Source organism: Macaca nemestrina, chromosome 13 (genome assembly GCF_043159975.1).
Source record: "Macaca nemestrina isolate mMacNem1 chromosome 13, mMacNem.hap1, whole genome shotgun sequence".
Lineage (NCBI taxonomy): Eukaryota > Metazoa > Chordata > Mammalia > Primates > Cercopithecidae > Macaca > Macaca nemestrina.
Genome location: NC_092137.1, coordinates 11,809,353 through 11,836,886, shown reverse-complemented (window position 1 = coordinate 11,836,886; position 27,534 = coordinate 11,809,353). Strand labels below are relative to the sequence as shown.

The window sequence follows — 27,534 nt, the reverse complement described above, 5'->3', positions numbered from 1 at the left end:
GAGCCCGGGGAGACAGAGGACCCAGGGCTGGGGATCCCAGCTGTGTGACTGTGAGACATTTTATCCCCTTGTCTTGTGGGGATCCCAGCTGTGTGACTGTGAGAGGTTTACCCCTGTGTCTTGGCCTCATTGTCCCTGAGTGTACGATGAGGGGCTGGATGCTTGGTGCTTCCTGCTAGAACATTCTGTGATTCTAGTGAGTATCCAGCACAATCTTTGGTTCCAGACTTCATGGATACTCCATATAGAAGGGACCCTAGATATAACTAGATTTAGTATGTGGAAGGGACTTGGATTTAAGTCCCAGACTACAAATCTCTGCCCATTAGAAGTGACCTTCAGTGTGAGCTCCTACCCAAGCCTCATATCCCACTGGACACATCACAATCCAGGGTGGTAATGTGCTACCCAGCTCTGCCTCCCCTGGGTGGGGCCTCACAGTTGCCACTATTTCAGGCCCAGATGCAACCACAAAAGTGAGCTCAATATGGAAGGCTGAAGCTTCACATGAGATGCATGTGTGTACATATATTAAAGATGGCCTCAAATTCTTTGCTACTCCTTCCACTGAGAGATAGAGTCTAATAACCCTCCCCTTAAATCTGAGCTAACCTAAGTGACTTGTTTGATCAATAACATGCAGGACAAGTGACATTCTTCATCTTCTGAGGCTAGGTCATAAGAAGCCTAAGCATCCTCCTCATTCTGGGGGATGCCAGCTACCAGGTAAGAGGTTTGACTACCATGAGATGCCAAGCCTGAGAGGCCTTGTGTGCTGACTCCTGTCAATGGTCCCAGGTGAGCCAAGCCTTCCAGCCACCCCCACCAAGGCAGCAGTCAGGTCAGGGAAGCCATCTTGACCCTTCCAGGCCAGCCCATCCACCAGTCAGGTACTGCAGAGTCATCTCAGTCAATGCCATGAGGAACAGAAGAATCACCCAGCTGAGCCCCGCTCAGGTTTCCAACCCATTAAATCACGAGATACAATAAAATAATTATTGTTTTAAGCCACTAAATCTTGAGTCAGTTTGTTTTGGAGGAATAACTAGAATAGAACATGTATGTGGGGGTAGGCGGCAGGGAGGCAGGTCTAGTTTGTGTGTTTCTGTGTGTAACTGCATCTATGTATTTGTATCATGATGGGGAGAGACTAGTTGCATTTATTTTTGCAAGTGCCTATGAGTTTGCCTGTTATACAGTTTGTACTTCTGTGAGTTTGATACGTGCCTGTTTGTGTGTATATATGGCAAAATAATGAGGCAAGTCCTCCTGTATAAAATCTAATCCCGCTGCTTAATCACCTCCTTGCCTATTTATGAAAAGAGCCAGTGCAGACCAGAGATGTATGCACATGTATACATGTCTACGTGTCTTTACAAGGAGAAAGTATGACTGAGGAACAGGTTAAGACTGGACCCCAGGGTTCTTGGGGCAGTTGCATCAGGCTCCTTGGGCACTCTGAACCTCTGCCCTCTAAGCCTAGGATTGGTCACTATGAGCCAGGCAGTGGGCAACTCAGATTCACGCTATCCCTACTCCAATCCCCGCAGCAGGCAGCAGCTCCCAGAGGATTTCTCATGGGTTAGAAGTAAGTGTTATGCAAAAACCAGTTCCATGGTGGGTCAGATACACTTGGAAACACTAGATAAAACAGAGATAAAGATGACTTTTCCCTCGTAGTTTCTTAACACCTTTACTACATCACTACATTGTCCGTCTCCAACAGGGAATGTAGAATGCAGCATTTCCCCAAACCTCTAATCTTGAAAGCCCTTTCTTACTGAGCAAATAGTAGTATTTGTATGTCAGGTAACTCATTTTGGAGAAATTTTGCTGCAGAAATATCCAAACCTGGGAGGCGGTCTTCCACATGTCCATCTCCATCTATCCCCTAGGGAAGATACATAGTAGTCGCAAGAAATTCAAGTCTCTATCGGGAGACTCGGAAAAGGATCCATGTGAGAGTTAGGAGAGAAGAAGGGCAATAAAAATGATAGGCAAACAAGAGTAGTTTGTGCCATAGTGAGGAGAGACAGAGAGACAGGGAGAGGCAGAGAGACCGAGAAGCAGAGACAGAGAGATAGAGACTGAGAGTGACCTGAGGTCAGAGCAAGGGGAGGCTGACCCAGCCTGCCCTGCTAACATTACTGTTAGCATAGTGCATACTCTTTGTGCAGTCCTTACTGCAAAAAGACCCCTGGGCATGCACGAAGATTTCCTTCTTAGCTAGGCCATGACAAGTAAGTCAAGGTTTCCCTTTCTCAAGCATCCGCGTTGTCTCGCATATTTCCTGTGTCTTTTTACCTCCTGTACTTTGAGGCCTTGCTATCCAGGGTGTGGCTGGCCCACAAACCTTCCCAGGGCCAGGCCTTATCTGTGAGTGCACCTTTCATAGGCAAACCAACCAGTCCAGAGCTCAGACCCCAACCACCTCTTCTGTCAGGGTGTCACCCTCTGGGCCACTATCCACCGTCCTGTTCACCCCAGGGCCTGGGACCAGACAACGAGCGACAGCCTGTGTCCTCCGGAACCCACTGAAATTATTCACACTAGCCAGCCCTAAGCCCGTTTACCCTGCTTCACCTGTTCCTTTCCACAGAAACCACAATAAAGACTCTTGTCCACATTTTTCCCTTGCTCTCTCTGCCTCGTGACCAACCCAGTGCTTCCCCATGTGGCCTTGTGTGACGTGGCGTGCCTCCTGTCTCTAGGGACCTGTGAGCACCACAGACCTCCTCCTTCGTGACAGTCATTTTCCTGTCTGCCTTACCATACCCAATTAAAACAAATCTCTAGTGCCCTTAAGACACTTGGCATCCGAGAGCCCCAAGACCAGAAGGCAGAACTCAGCAGAGACAGGCACGATGATGTTAGAAAGTTGATACATGCAGCGGGGATTAGACAGAATAGTTCAGAAAGAGTTCTAGCACAGGCAAGGACCAAACCAAACAGACACTCAGCCAGTAGGAAAGGACACATCAGCCCTGGCTACACCCATGGGTAGTACCAGTAGCTTTCTGTAATCTACACACACAGCCTTTAGAATCGGACTGGCTAAGCTGAAATCCTAGGCCCACTAGGCACTGCCTGTGTGACCTCAACCTAGTCATTTAACTTTTCTTTGCTTCACATTTTTCATGAATGGGGATGATGATATACTGTTATTAGGAGGATTAAGTGAGGATGAGGGTAAAGCACTTAGTATAGAAACTAGTACATAGTATGCATTCAACAATGTCATATTTTTATTACTACTACTACTGAAACATAGAACTAAATAGCAACAGTATGATGCATTAACTCATTTGCATTGAGAGTCTACTGCGTGTGCCACCTGGGCCGGCGCTGTGACAAGCATGAGTGTTTGTCACAGTTCAAATCAGAGAGACCAGCAGGGACTGGATTAGGCAAGTCCAGTCACACATTCATTGAGCATCTATCAGGTGTTGTGACCTGTACTAGGCACTGAGTTCATCAGTGGGGCAATTATGAAGATAACTAAGACAGGATCACTTGAGTTACTCATAGCCAAGCAGGAAAAACAGATACAGAAACTAATATATGTAATCCAACATGATGCTTGCTGCATGGAGGCACAAACAAAGGGCAGGGTAGCCCAGGAGGAGAGAAACCTCCTAGAGAAAGGTGGGGACAGTCAGGGAAGACATCTAGGAAGAGCTCAGATAAGAGGTGACCAGGAGGACAAGGGAGCATATGGCAAGAAGCAAAGGCTTCAAGGAGACAAGAATAACCTTGGCCTTGTAGCCAGTAAGGACGCCAGAACACAGAGTGAGTGGGAGCAAGGCCAAGGAGGGGAGAGGCCGCCCAGAGATAAGACTCTGCGATTCAGGAGAGGAGCTGAGAACTGAGGGCTCCACTGAGGTGTCCTGCCCAGGACAGCGACAAAGTAACCCAAGCCTTGGTTGCAGAGGAGCTGTCTGGGAGCCTAGGGGTATGGAGTGGCTCTAGGGAGGTGGAAGGATGGGGGCAAAAACAGCTGCCATGGAGCGAAGACTAATCGTGTGCTCTGTGCTGTGCTGGGCATGTATACTTTTACCTTCCTTCAGCCTCACTCTCTCCCCAGGGGGACGTTTAATTAGCATCAGCTTGGAAATGAAGATGCTGAGGCTCAGAGTGGCTTCATATGGCCTATCCACACACTATGGAAGTAGCCAAGCGGAGACTGAATCCAGGCTTGCCTAGCCCCAAGGCCCTCACCCTTCCTTGTCTATGATACTGCCTCCTGAGAGGCAGGGAAGCCTGTGCTGAGGCTGGCGCCAAGACCCACAGGGGTGGAGAGTGGCAGAGAGAGAGAGAGAGAGAGAGAGAGAGAGAGAGAGAGAGAAAATGAACCAGAGGTCAGGATGAGACAGGTTGTGAAGGTGGCACAAACCAGTGTTCTGTGCAGCCTTAATACACGGCTCACCCCAGATGGGACATGCCCAACAGGCACTGGGCATTGCGCCACCTGACTGAGGTTAAGTCTAAGAGTACCCTGGGATGCAAAGCTATGTTTCTGTACATGGGCAGACTTTTGAAGCTTCACCTGGGAAAGAGTGGGTTCTTGGATTGCAGGTGACTATGAACAATGGACACAGGCCTTCCAGAACCTGAGTGACACCTGACATGTGGATGGCTATCAGAGGCCATTGGGCTCACTTGCAGGGACTTCACCCTGTGCACCAAGGCAGACAGATGGCCACACAGGCAGCTTCCTCTTCCTAGAATAACAATCACAGAAAGATACCTACCATGTGCCAGGGGCTGTGCCAGGTGCTTCCCAGGGTCAATTCATTTAGTTCTCCAAGCACTGTGGGTATTACGTCCCTTTTTTTTTTTTAATTGAAGAAACTGGGTTTCTTTGCAAAAAAAATCTCATAATATTTTAAGAACGTTTACGAATTTGTGTTGGGTCACATTTAAAGCCATCCCCGGCTGCATACGGCCCGCAGGCCGTTGGTTGGCCAAGCTGGATTCACGGCCTCCAAATATTTTCCCCAAAGTGGAGGCTGATTTGAAGGAGGCACAAGTTCTACAGGAAGGGTGTGAGCTCGGGCAGTGGACCCAAGGCCAACCACTGGCTCAGGCTGACACGCCAGAGTGACAGCTGACAGGCATTATTTAGACTCCTAAGTTCCACGACCCGCCTTCTGCTCACAAAATGTGCAAAGCCCTGACCTTGTCCAGAGTACCAGAGATTCCACATGAGAAGGACCCTAATCAACAAAGCTTATTCTGTTTAAACAGAAGTGCCCAGCAGCAGGAGTCCTGATAAAAACACTGTGTATTTCATAACACGAGAGAAAGGAATTCACTCTGTGTTTAGAGGCGTGGCGTCGGGCAATCTAGAAGACCAGCTTTTAACAACCTGGGCCTGATCCACCAGCTCACACATGAGGGGGTTCCTCTGCAGAAATAGCACCAGGAACATGAAGACACAGCTGTTTCTGAAACTGTTGGAGCCACGTGGTGTTGTCCCTGCTACTGCGTGCTGTTCCTGCGTTTCTCAGAAGAGGCGTGGGACACGGGAGCCAGTCACAGAGGCCCTGACTCTAAAGAGAATTTTCAAATACAGAACTTGGAGACAGCCCCTTGACCTCGGGCACATCCAGAGCCTTCTCCCAAAGCATCTGGTCTCCCGAGACAGCTGCAGCCTGCAGCAAAGCTGTCAGAAATGAGGGCCACGTGCGGCTCATCTGGGCCCGGCCAGGGGAGAGCAGGCAGCCTGAGTCAGGGCTTACCAGGACGTCAAGTGAGGATGGCCACCGGAGCCGCCCCGCACACCCCTGGCTGAACTGATCTGGGTCACAGACACCCACATCCCAGCAGGATCAGGACCTGAGAGAGGCGCTCTAGACAGAAATGGGCCCATCGCTTGGCAGAAACGACAGCACAGTCAGCGCTGGAGACAGTGAAACTCTATGACCACCGTGGGCTCCACCAGGACTGTAGGCAAAGCTGGGCACTTCTGGGTCAGGAAGTCACCCACAGCCGAGGGTGCATGAGTAGTCTGGCTTGTGACTGAGGGCTGCCCCTCGGGAGAACCTGTATTTCTGAGCACATTCACTTCCATGTAATGTGCGGTAGGGCTTGTTCCCTGGCCTGGTGAGATGCGGAGGAGGGGGTTGTAAATGGGGAAGGACACAAGGACGGGGACGTTTGGTACACAGGCTCTGCCAGCACTCACACACCAGCAAGGCCAACAGGATGACTCAGTGTGATTCAGGTTTTCAGTGGCTGCAAATCCAGCCCGCCAAGCACTTCTCCACTCACCCTGCTAATGAATGGGCGTTCTTTCCCTGTGCCCAGGCCAGGTCACTCCCAGTGACAGGTGAGGGACGGAGTCGGCAGGTCACTACGGTTCAGCAAGCACTGGGCACCCGAGTGCTAGGGAGGAAGGGACGAATTCCCAAGATGCGACGCACAGATTTGGGCAGGCTTCCAGCTTCTAGGCCAAAGCGGGAAGCAGGAGCTGAGCACAGCTCCTTGTGCAGCCTTACAGTGGCCCACGGGGGCTGCTTCCTGTTCCTCCTGCATTGGCCACAGGCCACCAGGAGCTGCTTGCTGCTGCTCCAGCCTGGAGCGAAGACAGAGTTCAGGGCTGCCACCAGCACAAGAGCTGGGCGAGGCCAGGAGGCATCTGGGTTGCGCGGTTGTATCCAGAAGCAGCCTGGGGCTGGCCAGAGGAGCACACCGCCCTCCGATTTCAGGGCTGCCTATTTGAGTTGCAGCTCCTCTTAAAAACAGTGCAGAACGGGCCGGGTGCGGTGGCTCAAGCCTGTAATCCGAACACTTTGGGAGGCCGAGACGGGCGGATCACAAGGTCAGGAGATCGAGACCATCCTGGCTAACACGGTGAAACCCCGTGTCTACTAAAAAATACAAAAAACTAGCCGGGCGAGGTGGCGGGCGCCTGTAGTCCCAGCTACTCTGGAGGCTGAGGCAGGAGAATGGCGTGAACCCGGGAGGCAGAGCTTGCAGTGAGCTGAGATCCCGCCACTGCACTCCAGCCTGGGCAACAGAGCAAGACTCCATCTCAAAAAATAAAAATTAAAAAAATTAAAAAAAAATAAAAAAAACAGTGCAGAACAAGTCCAGGGCCCCACAGAAAGGGGCGCTGCCCTTCCCAGAACTTGAGCTCCGGGACTATGCGTCTGCTTTCACCAGATACAGCTTGGGGCTGGGGAACAAAGAGCCTTCTCTGGGTCAGAGGTGGGGGACCCAAAGGCTGGGCAGGAGCTCCTGTTCTGAAGGGTCCCAGGCCCACGCCGCAGATGCTGCTGATGTGGAGAATCACTCTAAAAAGGAACACAGAGAGGTAGGAGCGCAGAGGAGGTGCGGCCAGGGGAGGCACACCTGGGCGTAGCCAGGGAGGGACTCAGGACACTTGGAGGCTGAGAGGAGACCCACATGGTGGGGAAAGGATCCCCCGAAAGATGTCAGAGCACGAAGCAGCAGGAAGGAGCCACCTCGGCCACTGCTAGGACCAGTGGTGCCGTGGAGGAAGCCAGGAGTTGTTTGGCCTGAAAGCCGGAAGCACGCCCAAGTCTCTGCATGACCACACAGGAAGTCACCTCGCTCCCCGGCACTTGGGGCAGGACAGAAGCTCACTGTCTGCTCATCAGACACCTTGTGCTGCCTTACAGACACCCTGCCTGCCGGCCATCCTCACTCACTTCTGACTGAGACCCAACTCTCTGGCCGATCCCAGGCTCTAGCACCGTTTGGTGCTGCCAGAGATACATCTAGTTTAAGTCAAAATCCAATGTCTTTTAAATATATAGACCATATGTGCCATATGTACCTATGGACTAGAGGTGAATATATATACATCACATCAAATTCAACTGACCCAGTATTTCAGGAGCACCTACTATGTCCCCAGCCTGCAAGGGAAGCTGGGAATTCTGGCATGAATTGCACCCTATCCTTCCCTTGAGCAGCTCATTCAGGAGTCAGCAACGCCATCAGAAAACCAAACACCACATGTTCTCACTCATAAGTGGGATTGAACAATGAGATCACATGGACACAGGGAGGGGAACATCACACACTGGGGCCTGTTGGGGGGTGGGGGCAAGGGGAGGGAATTTGGAGGACGGGTCAATAGGTGCAGCAAACCACCATGGCACACGTATATCTATGTAACAAACCTGCATGTTCTGCACATGGATCCCGGAACTTAAAGTAAAATTTAAAAAAAAAAAAAAAAGGAGAGTCAGCAAGTATCAGAGCCATAGGATGGTGAAGGATGCTGCCGACCTCACCGCAGTAGGAAGGGGCCTGGCCACTGGGTAGAGAGGGGAAACATGTTTTATCAATTAAACTTCAAAACTCAGACCACATTTATAGTGGTCAATACAATCTATGGGAGGATATTGATTTGGACTGAGCTCCTGCAGTAGGTCCCAATAGAGCAATCCAAAATGGAGTCACTCATGCTAAGTAAGGTTCCACTCACCAAACCAAAACCTAAGCTGTTTCCTTGTGAGATCTGACCTTCCAATAAATGAAGACAGAGATGATAGCCAAATCCTTAAACAGGCCAGCTTCCCTCCAGCCACCCACAAAAACAACAACAATAACAACAACAACAACAACAACAACAACAACAACAACAACAAAAAACACACCACAATTTTACAGCAATCAATCAAAAGGGGCCCAGCTACCCCAGGCTGGCATTATAGGGAGGTCCCCTCTGTTTTAACCCATGTGAGGAAAGTAATCTGAAGTTAACCAATCTGCTCCTCGCCTGCCCCTCATGCCCTGACTGCATCTCCAGATGCCCTCCCTTGTCCTCCATTCCAGCTGTGCTGAGCTCCTCATATTCCTCAAATACTCCACCTTAGGGCATCTGCACTGGCTCTTCTTCCCCCTGCAACACCTTTCCCCCAAAGTCAAATGGCCAGCTCCCTTATCCCCAGGTCTCACTCAGATCTCATCTCCTCAATGAAGCCGCCAACCACGGTTGGCCCTTCCCTGTCCAAATCCCTGGTCCTTGTACCTTGCTTCATTTTTTTCCATTGCACTTTTAGCCTTGGGCATGTTCTATCACTTACATATTTATTATATTAATTGTTTATGGGCTGCCCACCATGTGAACTCCACGAGGGCAGTGCTTTACTTTTGATTTGTTTTGTTTGATATGTTTGTCAGATTTGTTCACCAAAGTATTCCAAGTTCCTAACACAGTCATCAGCACATCATAGGCTCTCAATAAATATTTTCCAGTGACGGAATTGAATGAACTGTGGCCTCCTGACCACCTGGGGCCTTGGTTTTCAGGTCTTTATTTCATGGGCAGGAGCACCAAAGAAGCCCTGTGACAGCCCAGATGATGGATGATCACTGAGATTCATGGATGCTGAGAAAACGGGTGGAGAGTGGTCACGGAGAACCTCGGCTGTAATACTGCTTGTACATTTCTTAACGTAGTGGCGAGGATTCAGGAATTTTTTCTATTATTCTTTATAACTTTTGTATGTATGAGAGATTTTATATTTTAACAAAATTAACAGATGTTTAGTAAAAGGCAAAAGATGTATGCAATCTGAAGAGAACCCAGAGTATAAAATTAACAGATATTTTACAAGTTAGCCTTGCCTATCATGTGCTCAGTCCTGTGCTAGGTGCTGGGCTGGGAAGCAGATGGAGCAGATGGGGTACACCAAGGACCATGGTCTCATCTTCAGAGAGCTTGGTAGGTGCATTACGAGACAGCGCTGCAAGCTTCAGAAACACACACCAGGACAGAAGGTACAAGGAAACCAGCCCAGGATTTGCAGGCAAACACGTGACACAGACACTCAATGCTGCAGATGTTCAGAGTGCACGGAAGTGCCAGTGGCCAGACAGGTTGGAGGAGCTTCACCAAGACGCTGGAGCGGAGCTGAACTCTGAAACGCCAAGGAAGAAGAAGGACGTCAGGGAGACTAGAAGCCATGGCAGCGTGGTCTCTGAAACCTTGCATGAACCTCTCAGATAGGCTCGAGTAATGGTAACAACCTAAACCTCACCTTAGTTTCTTCACACATTCTTGGAGCGGATTATTCTGTACAATCTACGAAGTGTTTTCTGTTTCAAGGGCTCTATCATTCTGTGTCAAATGACTAATTCATTCTATGCTAGGCATTGGGCATGCAGAAATTTAAAAAATATATGACTCTTGGTCAGGCGTGGTAGCTCACGCCTGTAATCCCAGCACTTTGGGAGGCCAAGGCAGGTGGATCACCTGAGGTTGGGAGTTCGAGACCAGCCTGGCCAAGATGGGGAAACTCCATCTCTAGTAAAATACAAAAATTAGCCAGGTGTGGTGGCTCAGGCCTGTAATCCCAGCCATCTGGGAGGCTGAGGCAGGAGAATAGCTTGAACCCAGGAGGCGGAGGTTCCAGTGAGCCGGGATCTTGCTATTGTACTCCAGCCTGGACAACTGAGAGAGACTCCATCTCAAAAATATATATATATGTACATGTGTGTGTGTATATATGTGTGTGTGCATATATGTATATATATATGTGTGTGTATATGTATATATGTGTATATATACATGTATGTGTGTATATGTATATGTGTGTATATGTATATATGTGTGTGTATATGTGTATGTGTGTGTATATGTATATGTGTGTGTATGTATATGTGTGTATATATGTATATATGTATGTATATATGTATATGTGTGTGTATATATGTATATATGTGTGTATATGTATATATGTGTCTGTATATATGTATATATGTGTATATATGTATATATGTGTGTGTGTGTGTATATACACATATGTGTATGTATATATACACACACACACACACATATACGGCTCTTGCCCCCAAGAATTCACAATCTAATGTGGGAGTCAGACATTAGTACCCCTAAGAACCTTGAGAGGGAGGTACAGCAAGTATCACTGCCATTCCCATTGAAGATGAGGAAACTGAGGTTCAGAGAGGTGCCAAGGACAAAATGTGATCCCTGTCTCAGGAGGCACCCATGGTGGGGACAGTTTCAGATATAAATAAGAAGCTCTGTGCCAGGTGACCACTCACACCACAAGGAGACTATGAACCACCGAAGGAGGTGCTTGTTGAGAATGCAGATTCTGATTCCGTAGGTCCAGGGTGGGGCCTGGGAGTCAGCATTTCTCCTTAGCTCCTCCAAATAGTGCAGGGCTCTCAGACTGCTGACCAGATCTTTCTGCAGAGTGCCCGGGTCACATTTAGAAAATTCTGGGATCTCTAGATCAGTGTTTCCTAAGCCTGGCTGCACATCAGAATCACATGGGCAATTTGCTAAACATGCCCAAGGCTCATTGCCAGAAATTTTCATTCCACAGGGATTGGACCTAGGATTCCATCACCTCAAAAAAAAAAAAAAAAAAAAAAAAAAAGTTGTTCAGGTGATTCTGACAGCCCTTTGGACCGACTGTTCCTGGCCTTGCTGGGAACCTGAGGATGCGTGCCTTGCCTTTTCTATTTCTCCGACTCTCTAGCTCCACCTGGCGAACCTATCTTGTCTGTCAAAAAGACTCTGAAGCTTCCTTCCAATCAAAACTGGGCCCAAGTCTAGAGAAAGCCTCTGGGGTAGGATTTGGCCAGTCCCTATCCAAAAATAATATTTCTCTCCAATTTCAGCTGGCCTCAATGCCTTAAATTTCTCAGGCTGAGAATATATTCCTAAGATTTCAGGGGCAGAGCCAAAATCCTATTTATCTCTGTATCATGGGGCTTAACAAAGGGAAGAGGATAGGCCTGATACCTGGAGGTAAAATTTAAATGAAAACTTCGAGTTAAGCATTGCCCTTTTTTCTGACTATTTTTATCAAAAACATCTGGAGAAGGGCAATTTAAATGATTTCTGTCCTATGGTTTTCTTCTGTGATGCAAACTGTGAACACCCAGAGCATCATGTACCTGGGAGGAAAGCAGAGAAGGAGACAGCGGGTGGGGGAGGAAAGAAGGAGGTGGACGCATATGTAGGGCATGTACTGTGCTCCTATTGCTAAGCACTATTTGCTAAGCACTTTAGAAACTTAGGCCACAAGATCAGATACGACTGAAGAATTCACTAGCATTACCTGTTCCCAGGCCCCACTCAAATCTACCAAATCAACATCAACAGGGGTAGAACTCAGGAGCTTTGCAACGCTCCCAGGAGCTTCTGGTATTTGGGAACCACTGCACCGCCTTGTTTAATCTGCACAGCAACCCATTTTACAGATGAGGCCACCCAAGTGCAGAGTGACTTACTGAAGCCACACAGCCAGTATGTGCCAGAGCCAAAGCACGAAGGAAAGGGGACCAAACTTTCTAGTGGCATTTTCACAGAAAGCGAAAATGTTCAAAATCCCCTGGGGAGTAAGGACAGATGCCTTTTTGCTTTACATACATCAGCGTTTCCTTAGGATGCACAGCAAGGCGTGTTCAGTGTGTAGACTTCATCCTGGGTGACCCCAAGTGAGTCCTTCTTCAGATCAGAAAACAAGGGTTAAGGTTAGGGTAACAGCCTGTAAGAAATGACAGCCCCCAGAACTCACAGTAACAACTCTGCTCAGGAAAAGGCCTTCCATTTTCATAGAATAGTTAGATTGGAAAATCAAGGGAATCACACACACGCTCACACCATAGGTCAGGGTTTCAGAGAGGCATTTGATAAGATCTTTCGTGATGCTCTAAAGGTTAGTTTGGATACCCTGGGTTGGGTAACAGTATGTCAAGCACAGCATTTAGACATTGTTATTCCTAAGAAATACGGAAATCAACTTGGATGGGGGCTTCTCAGGCCAGGTCACTGGCTCTATTCTTGCTCTTTCCTTCTTAGACATTTGATCAATACTGAAGTGGGAGAGAAAGCATGCTTGTGGCTTATGGTCAAGATGGTTTAGTGAATTTGTATTTTGAATCACCCCCTCTGATCCAAGCCCACAGTATATCAATGGATAAGCAAATATGACATAGCAGGGCTCCAACATCAGTCAGTGTGCAAGAACCAAAGACAGATTAGAAATGTGCAAGGTGAATGGAGCTGAAGCCACAGGCCCAGCAGGCTCTGGCCTGGAAGGAGGTCATGGCTGGAGGTCAGCACCTGCGAAGGAATGCATCGATGGGACACGGGAGCCGGGCTTCACACTGAAGGTAATCCTGGAAAGGGATTTCCAGTGCTGGTGAAAAGAGGCTTAAACATGTCTGCAGCCCTACTGCTTAGGGCCAAGGCGATAGAGGGAAGTGACTCAACCTTTCAAGCAGGAAGGAAACCAAAGGCTACTTCGTTCAGAGCCCAGATTTCCCCATATCACTGTAAGACGGGAGCTTGGAAATGCTGTTATAAGGCCTGGCTCTGGACTGTGCCCTGGGACCTGGGGAGGCAACTACAAACCACAGAACTGAGGGTGGACCTTCAAATCACCCAGCCTTGCTGCTGGAGAACAAAGGACTAGGAGTTGGGGTAAGGGGTATTAGAGCAGAGGAGAAAAAACACAACAAGATTTTAAAATTCACTCAAAATGAGCCCTCGAGCAAAATGTCTAATGCTAAGGATAGCACACAAAATAAATATTTGGAATACAGATTTACATCATGTTGTATCCTAGTTATTCTCATTTAACAGTCATTATCAGGTCATTGAACAATCTGATAATGACTGTTAAGTGAGAATAATTGAGATACATAAAGACACAGACTAAGGAATAACCTCCATTAAAAAGAGAAATTATGAAACAGATATCAAAAGGTAAACAATGAAATAAGGGAAAAGAATCTATTAGAAATATTGGAAATGAGGCCGGGCGCGGTGGCTCAAGCCTGTAATTCCAGCACTTTGGGAGGCCGAGGCGGGCGGATCACAAGGTCAGGAGATCGAGACCACAGTGAAACCCCGTCTCTACTAAAAATACAAAAAATTAGCCGGGCGCGGTGGCGGGCGCCTGTAGTCCTAGCTACTCAGGAGGCTGAGGCAGGAGAATGGCGTGAACCCAGGAGGCGGAGCTTGCAGTGAGCCGAGATCGCGCCACTGCACTCCAGCCTGGGCAACAGCGTGAGACTCCGTCTCAAAAAAAAAAAAAAAAAAAAAAAGAAATATTGGAAATGAAAAACATAGTCATTGAAATTAAAACATAAATAACAATATGATAGATAAAACCTAACAGGAAGCATAAAAGAGAGAATTAATGAAGTAAAATATAGTAAGGAAGCATTCAATAGGCACGGCAAGTCAAAGAGATTAAGAAAGAAGTAAAACAGCAGCTAGGAGACATGGAGGATACAGTGATGTTCAAATTTGTGTCTAATTGTTCCAGAAAGGAGAATTAAGGAGATCACAGAGAAGAAGCTTTTGAAGAGATGTTTAAGAATCTCCCAAAATTGATGAATGAGTGATGAGTAAAAAAGCAGACTCTGAACACTGAGAAGAGTAAATAAAAATAAATCTACACCTACACATTACAGTGAAACTTAGAGCACACATGCAAAGGATAACGTTTAAATGTCTCAAGGAAGACATGTTTTCTTAAATATTGAGGGGAAGCAACTATGGACCTAGAATTTCATAATGACATAAACCACCATTCAAGAAAAAGAAAGTGTGAAAAAAAAAAGATACATTTTCAGATAAACAAAGACTAAAGGAATTTGTCTTCCATAGACTGTCCCTAGAAGAACCATCAAATCATGAACTCAGACAAAAGGTGCGGGATACAAAAAACAGCAAAAAGTACAGATAAAGATACAAGAGATTGGACATATTATAATTAACATTTTTTTACTGAAAACAATAACTGAAATTTTTAGGTTTTCTTTAAAACAAAAACTAAGCCTCTGGACAAGACTAATAACATAGGGGTGTATCCAATGGTTGTCAAAGTGAGCTGAGGTCTAGGCCCTATTTGGCAAGAGTATAGAAGTAATAAATAATTTTAAACCATGTTATATAGGTATGTTTTCTTTACTTTTCTTTTCTTTTCTTTTTTTTTTTTTTTTTGAGACAGAGTCTCACTCTGTCACCAGGCTGGAGTGCAATGGCACAATCTTGGCTCACTGCAACTTCCGCCTCCCGGGTTCAAGCGATTCTCCCGCCTCAGCCTCCCAAGTAGCTGGGATTATAGGCGCACACCATAACGCTCAGCTATTTTTTTGTATTTTTAGTAGAGATGGGGTTTTGCCATGTTGGCCAGGCTGGTCTTGAACTCCTGACCTCAGCCAATCTACCCGCCTCAGCCCAAAGTGCTGGGATTACAGGTGTGAGCCACCATGTCCAGCCTATAGGTACGTTTTCAAAAACTAAGGAGAACCACTAAACGAATATAATTTTGTTCTGTGATTATGGAATTAACTGAGCAAAAACAGAAGAGAGGATAGAAAAATTATATTTTAAAATTATAAATTCAACAGAAGTCAAGAAAAGAAAGCAAGTCAGGTTTTTAAAAGTCACAAAATCAGTATGTTGGATAACAAAATCAAAATCTGAAAGGACCCCGTCAGGTCTAAAACCAACAAGATGATATTTAAGACAAATATGTTAAGCATCAAAAGTCCACTGTAGAACTTCCAGATGCTAAAGTCTTAGCCATCAGCAATTAATGCGAAAAAATCAGAATACTTTGAAACGATCAGAGCAGTTCATTAGTTTCTCAAAGCTCCTCCATGTGTAAACTGAGGCTAAGAATCACCTGTGTGTTTCTTACAAGGATCGGTAGGACAAAATATGGAAAATGTCTCGTAGGGCACTGGCATAGAGTGAAAGCACTCAGTAAACAAAAACAATAATCAACCTGGACATTGATCATTTTGGAAACACTTTGAATTATCCATAAATTTGGAATAAGTCGTGTTTGCAAAGTACCATTATACAAGTCAGCTGCTCATATTCAGTGTTCAGTGTAGAAGACTTACTGTTCCTTTTCTTTCTGTCTGCTGACCTCTCACCCAGTGGGCATTTCGAATTAGGTAAAAACTAGAACTTGACCCCGTCTTGCTTCACCATTAACTGGGAAGTGCCTGTGAAATGGCTATTAATAAACTCAATTTCTGCCTGGGTCAAATCAGGTGAAGACACCAACTAGCCAAGTCCCTTTCTCCTTTATTTTGAACTGTTTTGAAACTCAGATCACCTTATCCTTAGATAAAGAGAATTCACTCAAGAATTTCAACAAAATTCTCTTATTATTGGCTGAAAATGTTGTATGTATTACCTCATTTTCCATTTGTCAACACTCCCTGCCTGCTTTGCATGTGGCGAGGGGCCCTGATCCGCGCTGGTGCGTCCTGTACCGGGTCACAGCGTGACAGCGCCCTCTAGAGGGTATTTCTGGGCCAGGACACCGGGACCCGAGCGACCGCAATGAGATGTTTCTGTGAAAGGCTGCACTTTTATGGGGTAAATGAGGAACAGGCGGGGCCTGAAAAATATAGCAGGGCATGGAAACTGGATCCTCCCAGCCGCTGCCGTGCAGAAAGTCTGCAGACTGTTACTCCGTGCTGCTCTAAAAAGAATTCCAGCCTGCAACTCCAGAGTGGTAACTCTGGGAGGTTACTTCCTCTAGGAGTTTCAAAGGATGTTGCAAGGAGCCCTGCGGTGACTGTGGGGAGAGGAAGGGTGGAGCTGGCAAGGAGGTGGCAGGGTTGATGTAGGGAAAAGAAAGGAAGCTTGAGAAGGGAGGGCTCCAAGCTCTCCGTCCTTTTATCTCCAGAAGTTGCTCCGTTCTTATTCCATTTATAGACAGGGGCCTGCAGATATTTTCAGCTATAACAAGAATTCCGCGTCGGAGAGTGCAGCATTGAGAACTATGGAGAGGCTCAATTCCCTGGGCCACCACTGACACGCAGAGTGCCTCCAAGCAGAATTAACAAAGAGGACCTCTGGGTGGACAAATTTCAACAAGGTACCCTTTCCCCTTCACTGTCCCATCCAGCCTCAGCCCCAGAGCCCAGCGGGCGTGATGAGTCAAGTACAGGTTGGGTTTCAGCCCCCAGCGTCCTCTTGGCCAGCACTCCATGCAGACCATAAACTGCAGAGTCTTAGCTGCAGCCCTGCCATGGCCTCATTTAATAAAAGTGCATGTCACAAGCCACCTACCTGATAAGGCTGGTCTGCAATGCCGCCTCCCCCGTGAGTGTTGGTGAGCCTGGCTACTTTTGAGGGCAGCCCTGTGCTTGCAGCGTCCACACAGGGTCTCAGGCAGTCTATGGACAGCCCTATGGGGAAGGTGCCATTGCTACAAATGTATTGCAGGCCTGGTCAAAACCACATGGTCAGGGCTAGAACCAGATTCTCTGAACTGTTCAGATTCTCTATATTTCTCTCCTACTAAATGCAATTCTCCCCTCTACAGAGTCTCATTCTCTTCATTCTAGTAACAAACTCTTCCCAAGTTCAGAGACAAAGCCCCCTGTCCCTGCCTTGCTGTCCATGCTGTAGGAGATATCATATCCCCCTGCCCCTCCCTGAGCCCAGCTGCAGAGCAGCTTACAAGAGTCTCTCAGTCGTATTTATTTCAAACTTTCGGTATTATTTGCTTATATACGTTATCAAGGCCAAGATGGATCTCAAGAAGCATATGATGAAAAACAAAACTGGGTAATAGAATCATTTAAAAACAGATTAGGACCAGACCCAGTGGCTCATGCCTGTAATCAGCACTTTGGGACAATCACTTGAAGACAGTAGTTCAAGACCAGCCTGGACAACATAGAAACACCCCATTTCTAAAAAAAAAAAAATTAAAACTTAGCTGGGCATGGTGGTGTGTACCTGTTGTCCCAGCTACTTGGGAGGCTGAGGTGGGAGGATCACCTGAGCCTGGGAATTTGAGGCTGCAGTGAGCTCTGATCACGCTGCACTCCAGCCTCAGCAATGCACCAAGATCTCATCTCAAAAAAAAAAAAAAAGAAAAAAGAAAAAAAGAAAAAGATCAAAAGCAATGAAATGGAGCTGGATTCAGAATGCCAGGAGGGAGTGGAGAGAATGATTCCTGAAATCTAGACTGTAGATAATCCTGCCTTTGAGCACCAGACAAAACTCTGCCCCCAGCAGCTGGGGCCGAAGAGGGAAGGTGAGTGCCCAGACTCTACTTACCCAACAAAAGGATCCACATCGATTAATCACTATGGACACACATTCCAACTGCAAACACTGTGAGGGGCACATTCACGGGTCCTCACACGGGGTGATGAGAGCAGAAGGTCAGGGTCAGACCCTCTCAGAGAATGGCCACAGGCATCTCATTGCTCGCATAAGAAGGGGAGTGCTCTTTCCCAGGGGCATGTGCTCTGCCCATGGTGCCCAGGCTACGGCTGCCCACCCTGTTCCTGTCCCTTTAAACCGGGACGACCCATCCACAAAACTCACCACACAACCTCCATCCAGGACCAACACACACAGTCCTCAGGCGTGCCAGACCCTCCAGCACCGTCCTTCCCCACCAGCCTCCATCTTTCCCGGAGTCCGTCCAACCCAACGTTCTAGGCTTCCTCTCTCGTTTCACCCTGGGGGCTAACTGCAGAGCACCTCTGGAGTGCTCTGGGCCCACCCACGTTCTGGTTCTCCCTTCTCCAGGTGCATCCCACCCACACTGGGCAGGGCTTTCTCAAAGGGACAGCCCAGGGGCTGTGGATGATCACATGATAAGAGCCAAAAGCGGGGTCGGGGATCCTCAGCACGTTGATGAAGCCCAGAGCAGGCCAAAGCTCACCAAAGACCTGTGTGCACTCAACTGGTCCTTTCATTCCAGCATCTGTTTCTTCAGCAAGTTCCGGGTGCTTGCTGTGTGCCAGTGGCCCATTCCAAAATAACCACAATAGAAAGTAGGGGCCAAATTCTAAAAGCGAGCTGGTGGGTGGTTGAGAATGTAGGCCTCCCACCAGCTGGGGGGTTTCCAGGTGGCTGGAGAAGGCTGAAGGCTGCACTTACACAAGGCCTTGAAGGATCACTGGACATTGCAAGAGCTCTATCAATTGAGTGCAACCCCAAAGGAAGAAACAGGGTTGGATAAGCAGAGGCACGGGGAGAATGTGAAGGGCTGAGAAAAGAGACACAGGGAAATCTCTGGAAAGAGAAACAAGACCAAGTGCATTCCAAATCTAAATGCAAAGGGAAGCTCAAAATGGTACCTGAGTTTACACACATTCTTCAATGGGAAGTCAGGAAGTGACTGTTAGTCTTAGCTCTGCCATGGGCATGCCTAGAAAAGACAGCTGCTACGCTGTGGGGCACTCGGTAACCCATCTGTAAAACGAAAGGATGCACCAGATCTGGAGTTCATAAACTCTGTATTTCAGGGACTGAAGTTGTATCTCCAGCCTAGGTTTCTCATCTGAATTCTGTTAAAAGGTAAACTGAGGCACAATAAAATTCTAAAGAGTTTATTTGAGCAAACGGTTCAAAACCCTTCTCTGCTACCACCTGGTTAAAAGCACCATCCCCTCCCGCTTTGATTATCGCAACAGCCTCCCAACAGGTCCACCATGTCTGCCCTGCCCCGAAAGCCCAGGAGATAGGTTCCCTTAACATAGCAATCCAAGGCGGGGTCGAGGCCAATGCCTCCATGCTGGCCTGTGCTCCGCCAGCCTCCACACCGCTCTCACACCATCTCCTCCTACTTTTCTCATCCTCTCAGCTCCGGCCACACTGGCCTCTTGGGGTTCCTCAAACCTGCCAAGATGCTTCAGCCTCAGGGCCCTTGACACCTCCTGAGCCCTCTGCTCACTCCTCAGCTCCTTCAAGTCTTTGCTCACATGTCACTATCTCAGGGAGGCCTCCCCAACCTCCCCACTGAAAATTGCATCATCCTCCCATCTTGGGCTCCCTGTTGCCTTCCCTCACTTGCTTTTTCTCCACAATCCCGCTCCCCATCTGACATGCATGTTACTTAGACACTTGCTTATTCTTTTCTCCTCCACCTGGACTGTAAGCTCCAGGAGGGCAGGATGTTTGTTCTATTCACGACCCATTTCCAGTGCTTAGAGAAGTGCCAGCCACAGTGTCGCCTAGTGAATATTTATTACTAGAATAAGCAAATGAGTGAAAAGACAATAATCTTTTATAATTTTCATTTCAGGGAGCATGCGTGGTAACTGACATACGGTTGTCAACTTTTAAACTTAAAAAATGAAAAACAATGGAAGGAAGGGAGGGAGGGAGGGACAGTACTTTCTTTTCATAAAAGATACTTTAACCTCCCCAAAATAGAAAGTGCCTTCTCCCAGGATAAATAACAGTCTTTCCCAAGGAATTTGAATGGGCCAAGTCACATGAACATATCTACCCCACAACATTGTCTTATTTTCTTTGTTCACCATGGGTCAGTGGAAACTTTGGCACCAATAACCCATGCCATGCCTAGCAGCCCTCCAGCTCTGTGTTACTCTGGTTCTTCCTTCAAAAACAAGAGAGCTAGGTATAGTGGCTCATGCCTGTAATTCCAGAATTTTGAGAGGCCAAAGCAGGAGGATCATTTGAGGCTAGGAGTTCAAGACCTGTTTGGACAACATAGACCTTGTTTTTACAACAACTTTTTAAAAAAATTAGCTGGTTGCAGCGGCACACACCTGTGGTCCCAGCTACCCGGGAGGCTGAGGTGGGAGGATTGGTTGAGCCCAGGAGGAAAGAGAGTCCATCACCCTGGCTGACCCTTGCTCTAGCAGACACACCTGCTTACATCAGAATCAGCCTTGGCACTGGGAAGGGTGGGGGCTCCAACTCCAGCAGCCAACTCAGACCCAGAGCTGCCGTTCGGATCACAAGAGCCAGTGTGACACCTGCCAGAGGTTCACAAACTGTACAGTTCACACTGAATTTTCAGTAAATGGATACTTTGCCTGGCAGCTTCTTCTAATCCACCTTTCATGCAGCTGCTATGAGAAAAGTAAGAAGAGTCTTCCGAGCTCACCTCATTCACCCCCATGCTGGGCTGGTAAAGCAGCGTCATCAGTCCCAGTTTAAAGATGATGAGCCCAGGGCTCGGAGAGGCTCAAGGTGACTTGGGCAAGGTCGCAGCCCAGTTTGGAAGCAGCAGAGCCGGGATTCCAAGCCAGGGCACCTGGACAACAAAGCCTGGCTTTCACCACACCTGCCCCTTCCTCAGGTACAGCAGGACGTTCACATAAACACCAGCCCTCCTGGAGGAACAGAGCGGCAGTGCAGGGCAGAGCAGGGCAAATCTGCTTACCTCGATGACCACAGCATTGGGGATAAGCCACGCCCCATCTTCTCTCCTCTGTGTAGAGTCCAGGAGGCGGCAGGAGGCAGGGACAAAGAAGGGCGGACCCATTACTTCCCAGAGTAAAAGCCATCTCAGACCTCCCTGTTTCTCTTCTTCCTTCTCAGTCCCTCATCCCCATCCCTCACGTTCAACTCCAGGCCATCTGCTCCCAAAAGCCGACTCATGGGCTGCCTCCCTTCCACTGCTCCCATCTCCCCATGTCTGGAGTCTTCATTTCAAGTATACCCAGCCCAGCCCAGCCCATTCTCTCACGCCCTCTACCATACACTTGAGCATGTTTAACTATTAGAAGACAAAATGACATGATGCATTTTATATGATCTGCATTATTTTATGTGGTTCTTAGCTCGCTGGCTATTACTGAAATTCCAGATCAAGTGTTCTTCTGCAGCCCCTACAGGGCCTGCAGGGGTGCAGAACCGACATTGACAAGTTAAACGGCAATAATAGGGCACACCACAGTTTGAGGAGTGTGTGGAGTCACATAACCCATTTGAGCTTCACAATCACAAGCGTCACAAACTGAGTCTCTCAGGGAAAGGACCTTGTTGAAGGTCTTGCTTTAGACACTTGCTCCCCACTCTGGCCCTGACCAGAGGGGTCGGGAAGACTACTGAGGCCCCCCAGGTAGGCGGTGAGAAAGGACCTTTGGGAACAGGTTTGGGTGAGGGAAGGCTGCACACTGAGGTGCTTTGGCTTAATAGGTGTGTGCTAAATAGGGTGACTGCTCCAATCCAACACCTATGACAGCAAAAGAGGGTGCCATTAATAATTACAGGACAATAGGCATAAACCTGAGCGACCCGGATAAACAAGGACTAGCATTCCCGTGATAAAGGTCTGCCCTGGGTTGGGCAGTCTGGGAGGCTGTGCTAGGTGCTGTGGGGACACCGAGATGGTGACACTCTCACTTCCCCGGGGAGTGTGACATTTACTGGGATGGATAAATGTGTACTGGGACATGATCACAACCATCTCTGTCACTTAAATGCTGTGTTCAGAGCCATGTCCCCTGCACTCCAACTTTACAGAGGAGAACAGAATGTGTCTGCAGCAGAAGATGACGATCACGAAACAAAGAAATTTTAGGCAAGTTACATTATGGGAGGACGGGAGCTCCTATCCCCAACCATGAACTGAAATGGTATGGAGATGGAAGCATTTGAGCTGGGCCTTGAAGGATGGCTAGGGCTGTGACCGGTGCTGGGGAGAAGGGATTGAAGATGGGTGTCTGTGCCGGGGGCAGGATGTGTTCCCAGCTTGCTACGAGTTCAATCACAAACATGTAACAGCAGGGAGTTTAAGCAGGACTGGCCTGGCTGCTCTCCTGTGACCACCGACTTTGCTCATCCTAATTTCTTGTCACTAAGAAAAGTCACATCAGACACCGTGGTTGGGTTTCCAGGAGACAGGTGGTTTCCTAGGTGTAGTGGCAGAGTGTCACCGCCAGGGGGCGCTCAAGGCCTCCCCACGGTTCACCTGCAGGAGGAATGGGGCGGACCCAGGACGCTGAGAGGAGACAGAGGCCCAAAGCCCCGCTCCCCAAGGAGGCCTGCAGTTTTCTTCTCTGCCTCCATCTCCCCCACAACAAACACCCCAGGGGCCAGTACCTTCAGGCCGGCCAGAGGTGGCAGCCTCCCGAGAGCCCTCCGAGGAGCAGGGGGCAGCCCACACAGCCGTTTCAGGGGGTTCGCGGTCTGGGAGAAGTGGACCCTTTCCCTGGGTTTGTCTCCACACCTGGCCACCGTCAGGGGCGTGCGCTCTAGAGGTCCCTGTAGAAAGGGGCCCCAGAGGACGTCGCCCCGCCTCTGTTCAGGCCTCTGGCTGGTGCAGCCAAAGGAACTCAGGTGGCAAACAAAAGCTCTGGGTAGATGGGGCCCCAGTTCCTACCTGGACTGGAGGCGATAAAATGGTTCCAGGGTCCTGAATGGTCACCTCCCGGGAGACCCAGCTAACACACCTGGCTCAGCACATCCCGGAGCAGCATAGGGACGTGGTGGAAGGAAAGAACAGAGCTGACGGGGGTGTATTAGCCTGTTCTCGCACTGCTATAAAGAAATACCTGAACCTGGGTAACTTATAAAGAAAAGAGGTTTAATTGGCTCACAGTTCCACAGGCTGTACAGGAAGCACAGCTGGGGAGACCTCAGGAAACTTACAATCATGCAGAAGGCGAAGAGGAAGCCAGCACGTCCTATATGGCTGGAGCGGGAGGAAGAGGAAGAGAATAGAAGGAGGTGCTACACACTTTTAACCAACCAGATCTCTCATGAGAACAGCAAAGGGAAAGTCCGCCCCCGTGATCCAATCACCTCCCACCAGGCCTCTCCTCCGACACTGGGGATTATAATTCAATAGGAGCTTTGGGTAGGGGACACAAATCCAAACCATACCGGGGGTGAGGTGGGGCCAGACTTTGAGGGGCCTTGAATGCCAAGCTAAGTGACTAGAGGAAGACTAAACTCAGAGTTCTTCATACAGAGACAAATGCAGGGTCTGGCTCCATGCATTTTCCCATACAGGGCTCTCTGAGTCCGCTGGGCCAGTGTAAATGGATTCAGTGTCTTGGCACCATTGTATTTACAGTCCAGCCTGTCCCCACAGGCCATCTGCTTTCAGGTGTAGTGCTGGGATTAATAATAGCTACTGTTTATCAAGTACCTGTGAGTAGTATATAGTTAGGTACTATAAGCTTCATTTTATAGATGAGACAACTAACTCTTCAGCAAATCAAAAGTTGTAACTGACAATGTTGGGGTGTGAGTCCAGGCCTCGTGGCCCCGAACCTTGGCCTTCACTCTGGGTCTTACATATTCGGCCCGTGACTGCCTGCTATCTTTCATAGACGGGGCGCCTGACCAAGACGAATGTCACCACACACACCCTAACTAAGAAAAAAATAAAGTCCCAACAGCCCAAGGAACAACTTAGCTTTAGGGGAACACACTGTACTCTCATTCCCCAGCCTTTGCTCAAGCTGACCCCGCAGCCTGGAAAGCTCCACCCCCATCAGCTCTGTTTATTGAAATCCTATTCCTCCTCCAAGGCCAGCTTCTCTGAGAGGCCTCCTCCGGTCCTGCCAGGCTGAGTCACTCTTGACCTGTGCCCTGTGAACTCTGTGGCTGGCCAGCTGCAGCCCCACCCATTCCCATTCCACCTTGACCTCCTGCAGAGGAGGGAGAGACGAGGCCTTACACATACCCCCACCAAATCGCGCCCCCCGCACCCCCCCACAGAACTCTGTACACATTCAGGACCCAGAAATACTTGTGGCGCAGAGATCAAGCCCAGAGTCTCTGGGAATGGCCATGGCCAACAGCACAGGTGATGCTGCCAACTTAGCAGGTGCCTCTGAGGGCTCACGCTGCCGCCAGCTGCCCTTTTCTAGCCCCAGGAATGAAAACAGCCCCATGGCAGCTGAGCCACTTTTACCCTTCCCAGAAGCCAGTCAGCCCTGCCTGGGCTTCTGGCCAGGGCAGTCGCAGCTCCTGCCCCTCCCACCCACATCTCCTGCATCCCCCACTCAGCATTCCTGGACTGCTGTCAGTCCATCGGGGGCCTGCCTGATCTAGGTACCAGTTCCTCTGCTTTGCTGAAGCCCGACTCTGGGCCCAGCCCTCCCTGCCCTCCAAGGACTAGTCCCAGACTCAGTCACCAGCAGCAACTCCCAGTGACGCTCCCAGTTTCATGGCTCTGCAGCCACCCTTCAGCAAGCAGGTCAGATTCTTCCAGGTACAGCACCAACCTGAGCCAAGGCCAAGGCCACCAGGCCCCCTTCAGAAGCAGAGCCTCGCAGGAAGCCAGCTCTGCAGCTTGAGAGGAAGCGGGCCAGACTCCCCCTGCCCCCATCACCCTTCTGAGCCATGGAGGCCTGCCACCCCCGAGGCAAAAGGCATGGGCACCGCACAGAGACGGCCAGGGCAGGGGTGGGGGGGATCTGGGCCACAGTGGCTCAGCCAAGGGGCCTGCTGAGGGCTTTAGCCTGGGGCTTAGTATCCCTCTGTCTGTTGACAAGCGTTTGTCAAACACAGAGAAAGGTTGTGGGGTTGGAAGAGCTATGGAATACAAGGGAACACGTGGTGGGTTTGACATCCCTTTTGCAGCTTCATTACAAGAAGCCTTCAGTGAAGGAAGCACCACCTCAGGCTTTTATGTTATTTAAACTTTCCTGTATATGCTACATATTCTACAATGAACATGCTATTATAATCAGAAAAATAATTAATATCCAATAAAACACAAGCAGAAAACAGACATGATGTTAAATCAGTATTAAATCCAAACTTCACATCTGTAGGGAGGTGCAGGAGAGAACGAGGGTTGGGCTGGGCCCCAGGAGGCCTGGGTTCCTGTTCCCATCTTCCACCACTCCCTTCCCAAGGTGCTGTGTGAAAGTCCCAACTTCATCACCTCAGTTTTCTCAGCTGTCAAATGGGAATCGCAATGCTGTGCTGCCCTCCTGCCGGGGTTGTGTGAGAGAGGTGTCGGGATAATGACACCTGCGTCTCAGGGCTGGCGAGAGTCCGTCCCGTGGGGCATGTGGCAGAGCTTCACAAGAGCCTCACCTGCCCACTTGGCAGATGCGAGTACCATTCCCAGTCAGTGCTGGACAAACTTAAGAGACATTCCAGCAATGGACACAAGACAAAGCCATTGTAATCCTCCACTAACCACAAAAATAGTCAACTTAATCTGAGCGTGGTGTCATTCGCCTGCACCAGGCTCCCGAGAGGAGTCCTGCTCCTGTCCCTGTGATGTAGAGGGATGCTGTGGACCAGCCTGATGTCTCCCCTGCAGGCCTCCAGCCCATTCAGAAAATACTTGCCCAAAGGGCCAATCTGCAAAACAGTGCAGAGGTGTGAGCAGGATCCATGCCTCCTTTCTCCCTAGACAGCCCTCACTGCACTGGAGCCTGGGCATCAGCCCTAGAAGGGCCTCTTGTCCCTGCAGGAAGGCACTGCCCTGAGGATGGAGCTGACTGAAGTGACAGGCAACAGGTGCTTGGGGTCCAGGAGTGGGAGGTTGGCCTGCCTCCCCACTCTGTCCCCCTAGGATGCAGAAAGCCCCAGGGGTCCCTGCCCCCCAAGCACGCTGCACGCTCTCCACTGCTATCTCAGCCTCTGCAGCTGAGGACCACAGCAGCTGTCCCCAGTGCACCATTTGGAGCGGTGGTTTGACACATTATCCTCACTACAGCCCAACCTCTGGAAGAAACAGCAGGGTTCTGAATTCTGGCCCAGGCCCTAGCCTCAGGCCTCACTGCCATTTAGGGTTATTTGAATGCCCTCCACTCCTGCTTTGGGCTTTTTCATGAAAATAACTACTTTTGTGCAACAACAACAAAAAAGCCTGGTTGCTAGGATGAGATCTGAAAAGGGCAGTAGGGACAGCCGCTGGCTTTGGGGTCCGCAGGAGCCCCACAGCCCACACAGCATATTATTGGAGATAGCTCTGGTTAAATGATCATATTGGAGGGGGCCTTTCAACCCTCCACACCTCACTTCCTGGCCCGCACACAAACTGGACAGACAAGGGCGTTCCAGCACAGTGCCTGATGGTCTAGAAGCACTCACGAAGCTCTGAAGTCCGATTCTGAAGATAAAGCAATCACTATGCATTTTCCATCCAAGGCAAAGAAAAAAGCCTTTCATTCTTGAATAAGTTCTACAGCCTCCTCTATAAATGTAGCCTCCTGAACAGGAGCCTGTGAGGAGCAAGCTGGGCCGGTCACTTATCTGGAGAAGGGTGAATGCACAAGCCTATCCTGAACAAGGCGCTCTGGGTGCAAATGATCCCTGTGTCCCATCAGTACCCAGGCACCTGGGGATGGAAGGAGGAAGAACAGGGGCTGTGTTTGCAGATGGCCACGAGGCCGGCCCTTACCCATGACCAAGCCGAGTCTGGGGAGCTCTTGCCCTGCGAGGTCTCCCAGCTGGAGCTGCGAATGCCGTCCTGTTCCCCCATGGCCCTCCCTGTGGGGTGCTGTCTGCCTCCTCACCCAGCATCAGGAGAGAAATGTCCCCCGAGCAACACCGGCTCAGAGACTGGGAGGCTGGGCTGGACGACACCGGAGCCTGGGCAGGCGGTGCTTCCCTTTGCACCAGTCCCAGGAGCCCCGGCCAAGTCACACGGCTCAGCAAAAGAGCAGAGTGTTGAATTGCAAATCCTCTCCTACCTGGGGACCAGCTGACAAATAACACCAAGGAGGCAAAGCTTCCAGAAGATGCCACTTTCTGTCAACTTCGTGAAGGGGAAAGTAGAGGCGGGGAATGATCCCTGCCGGCCAGCCACGGGGCACTGTGTACCCTGCCCTCCCCAGTCC

The 27,534-nt window shown here is 49.2% G+C and overlaps 1 protein-coding gene across 3 annotated transcripts in view; it reads right to left on the bottom strand.

The window, feature by feature from the left end:
* The window catches only part of LOC105486474 (lipin 1), a 142,538-nt gene extending 115,347 nt beyond the window's left edge, over positions 1 to 27,191 (bottom strand). For all 3 annotated transcript variants that reach the window (XM_011749335.2, XM_071076247.1, XM_024794290.2), the window contains exon 1: positions 27,096 to 27,191. In XM_011749335.2, the coding sequence (XP_011747637.1) occupies positions 27,096 to 27,176 (81 nt within the window). In that variant the 5' untranslated portion in view covers positions 27,177 to 27,191. The remainder of the gene's footprint in view (positions 1 to 27,095) is intronic.
* Between the last annotated feature and the right edge of the window lie 343 nt (positions 27,192 to 27,534).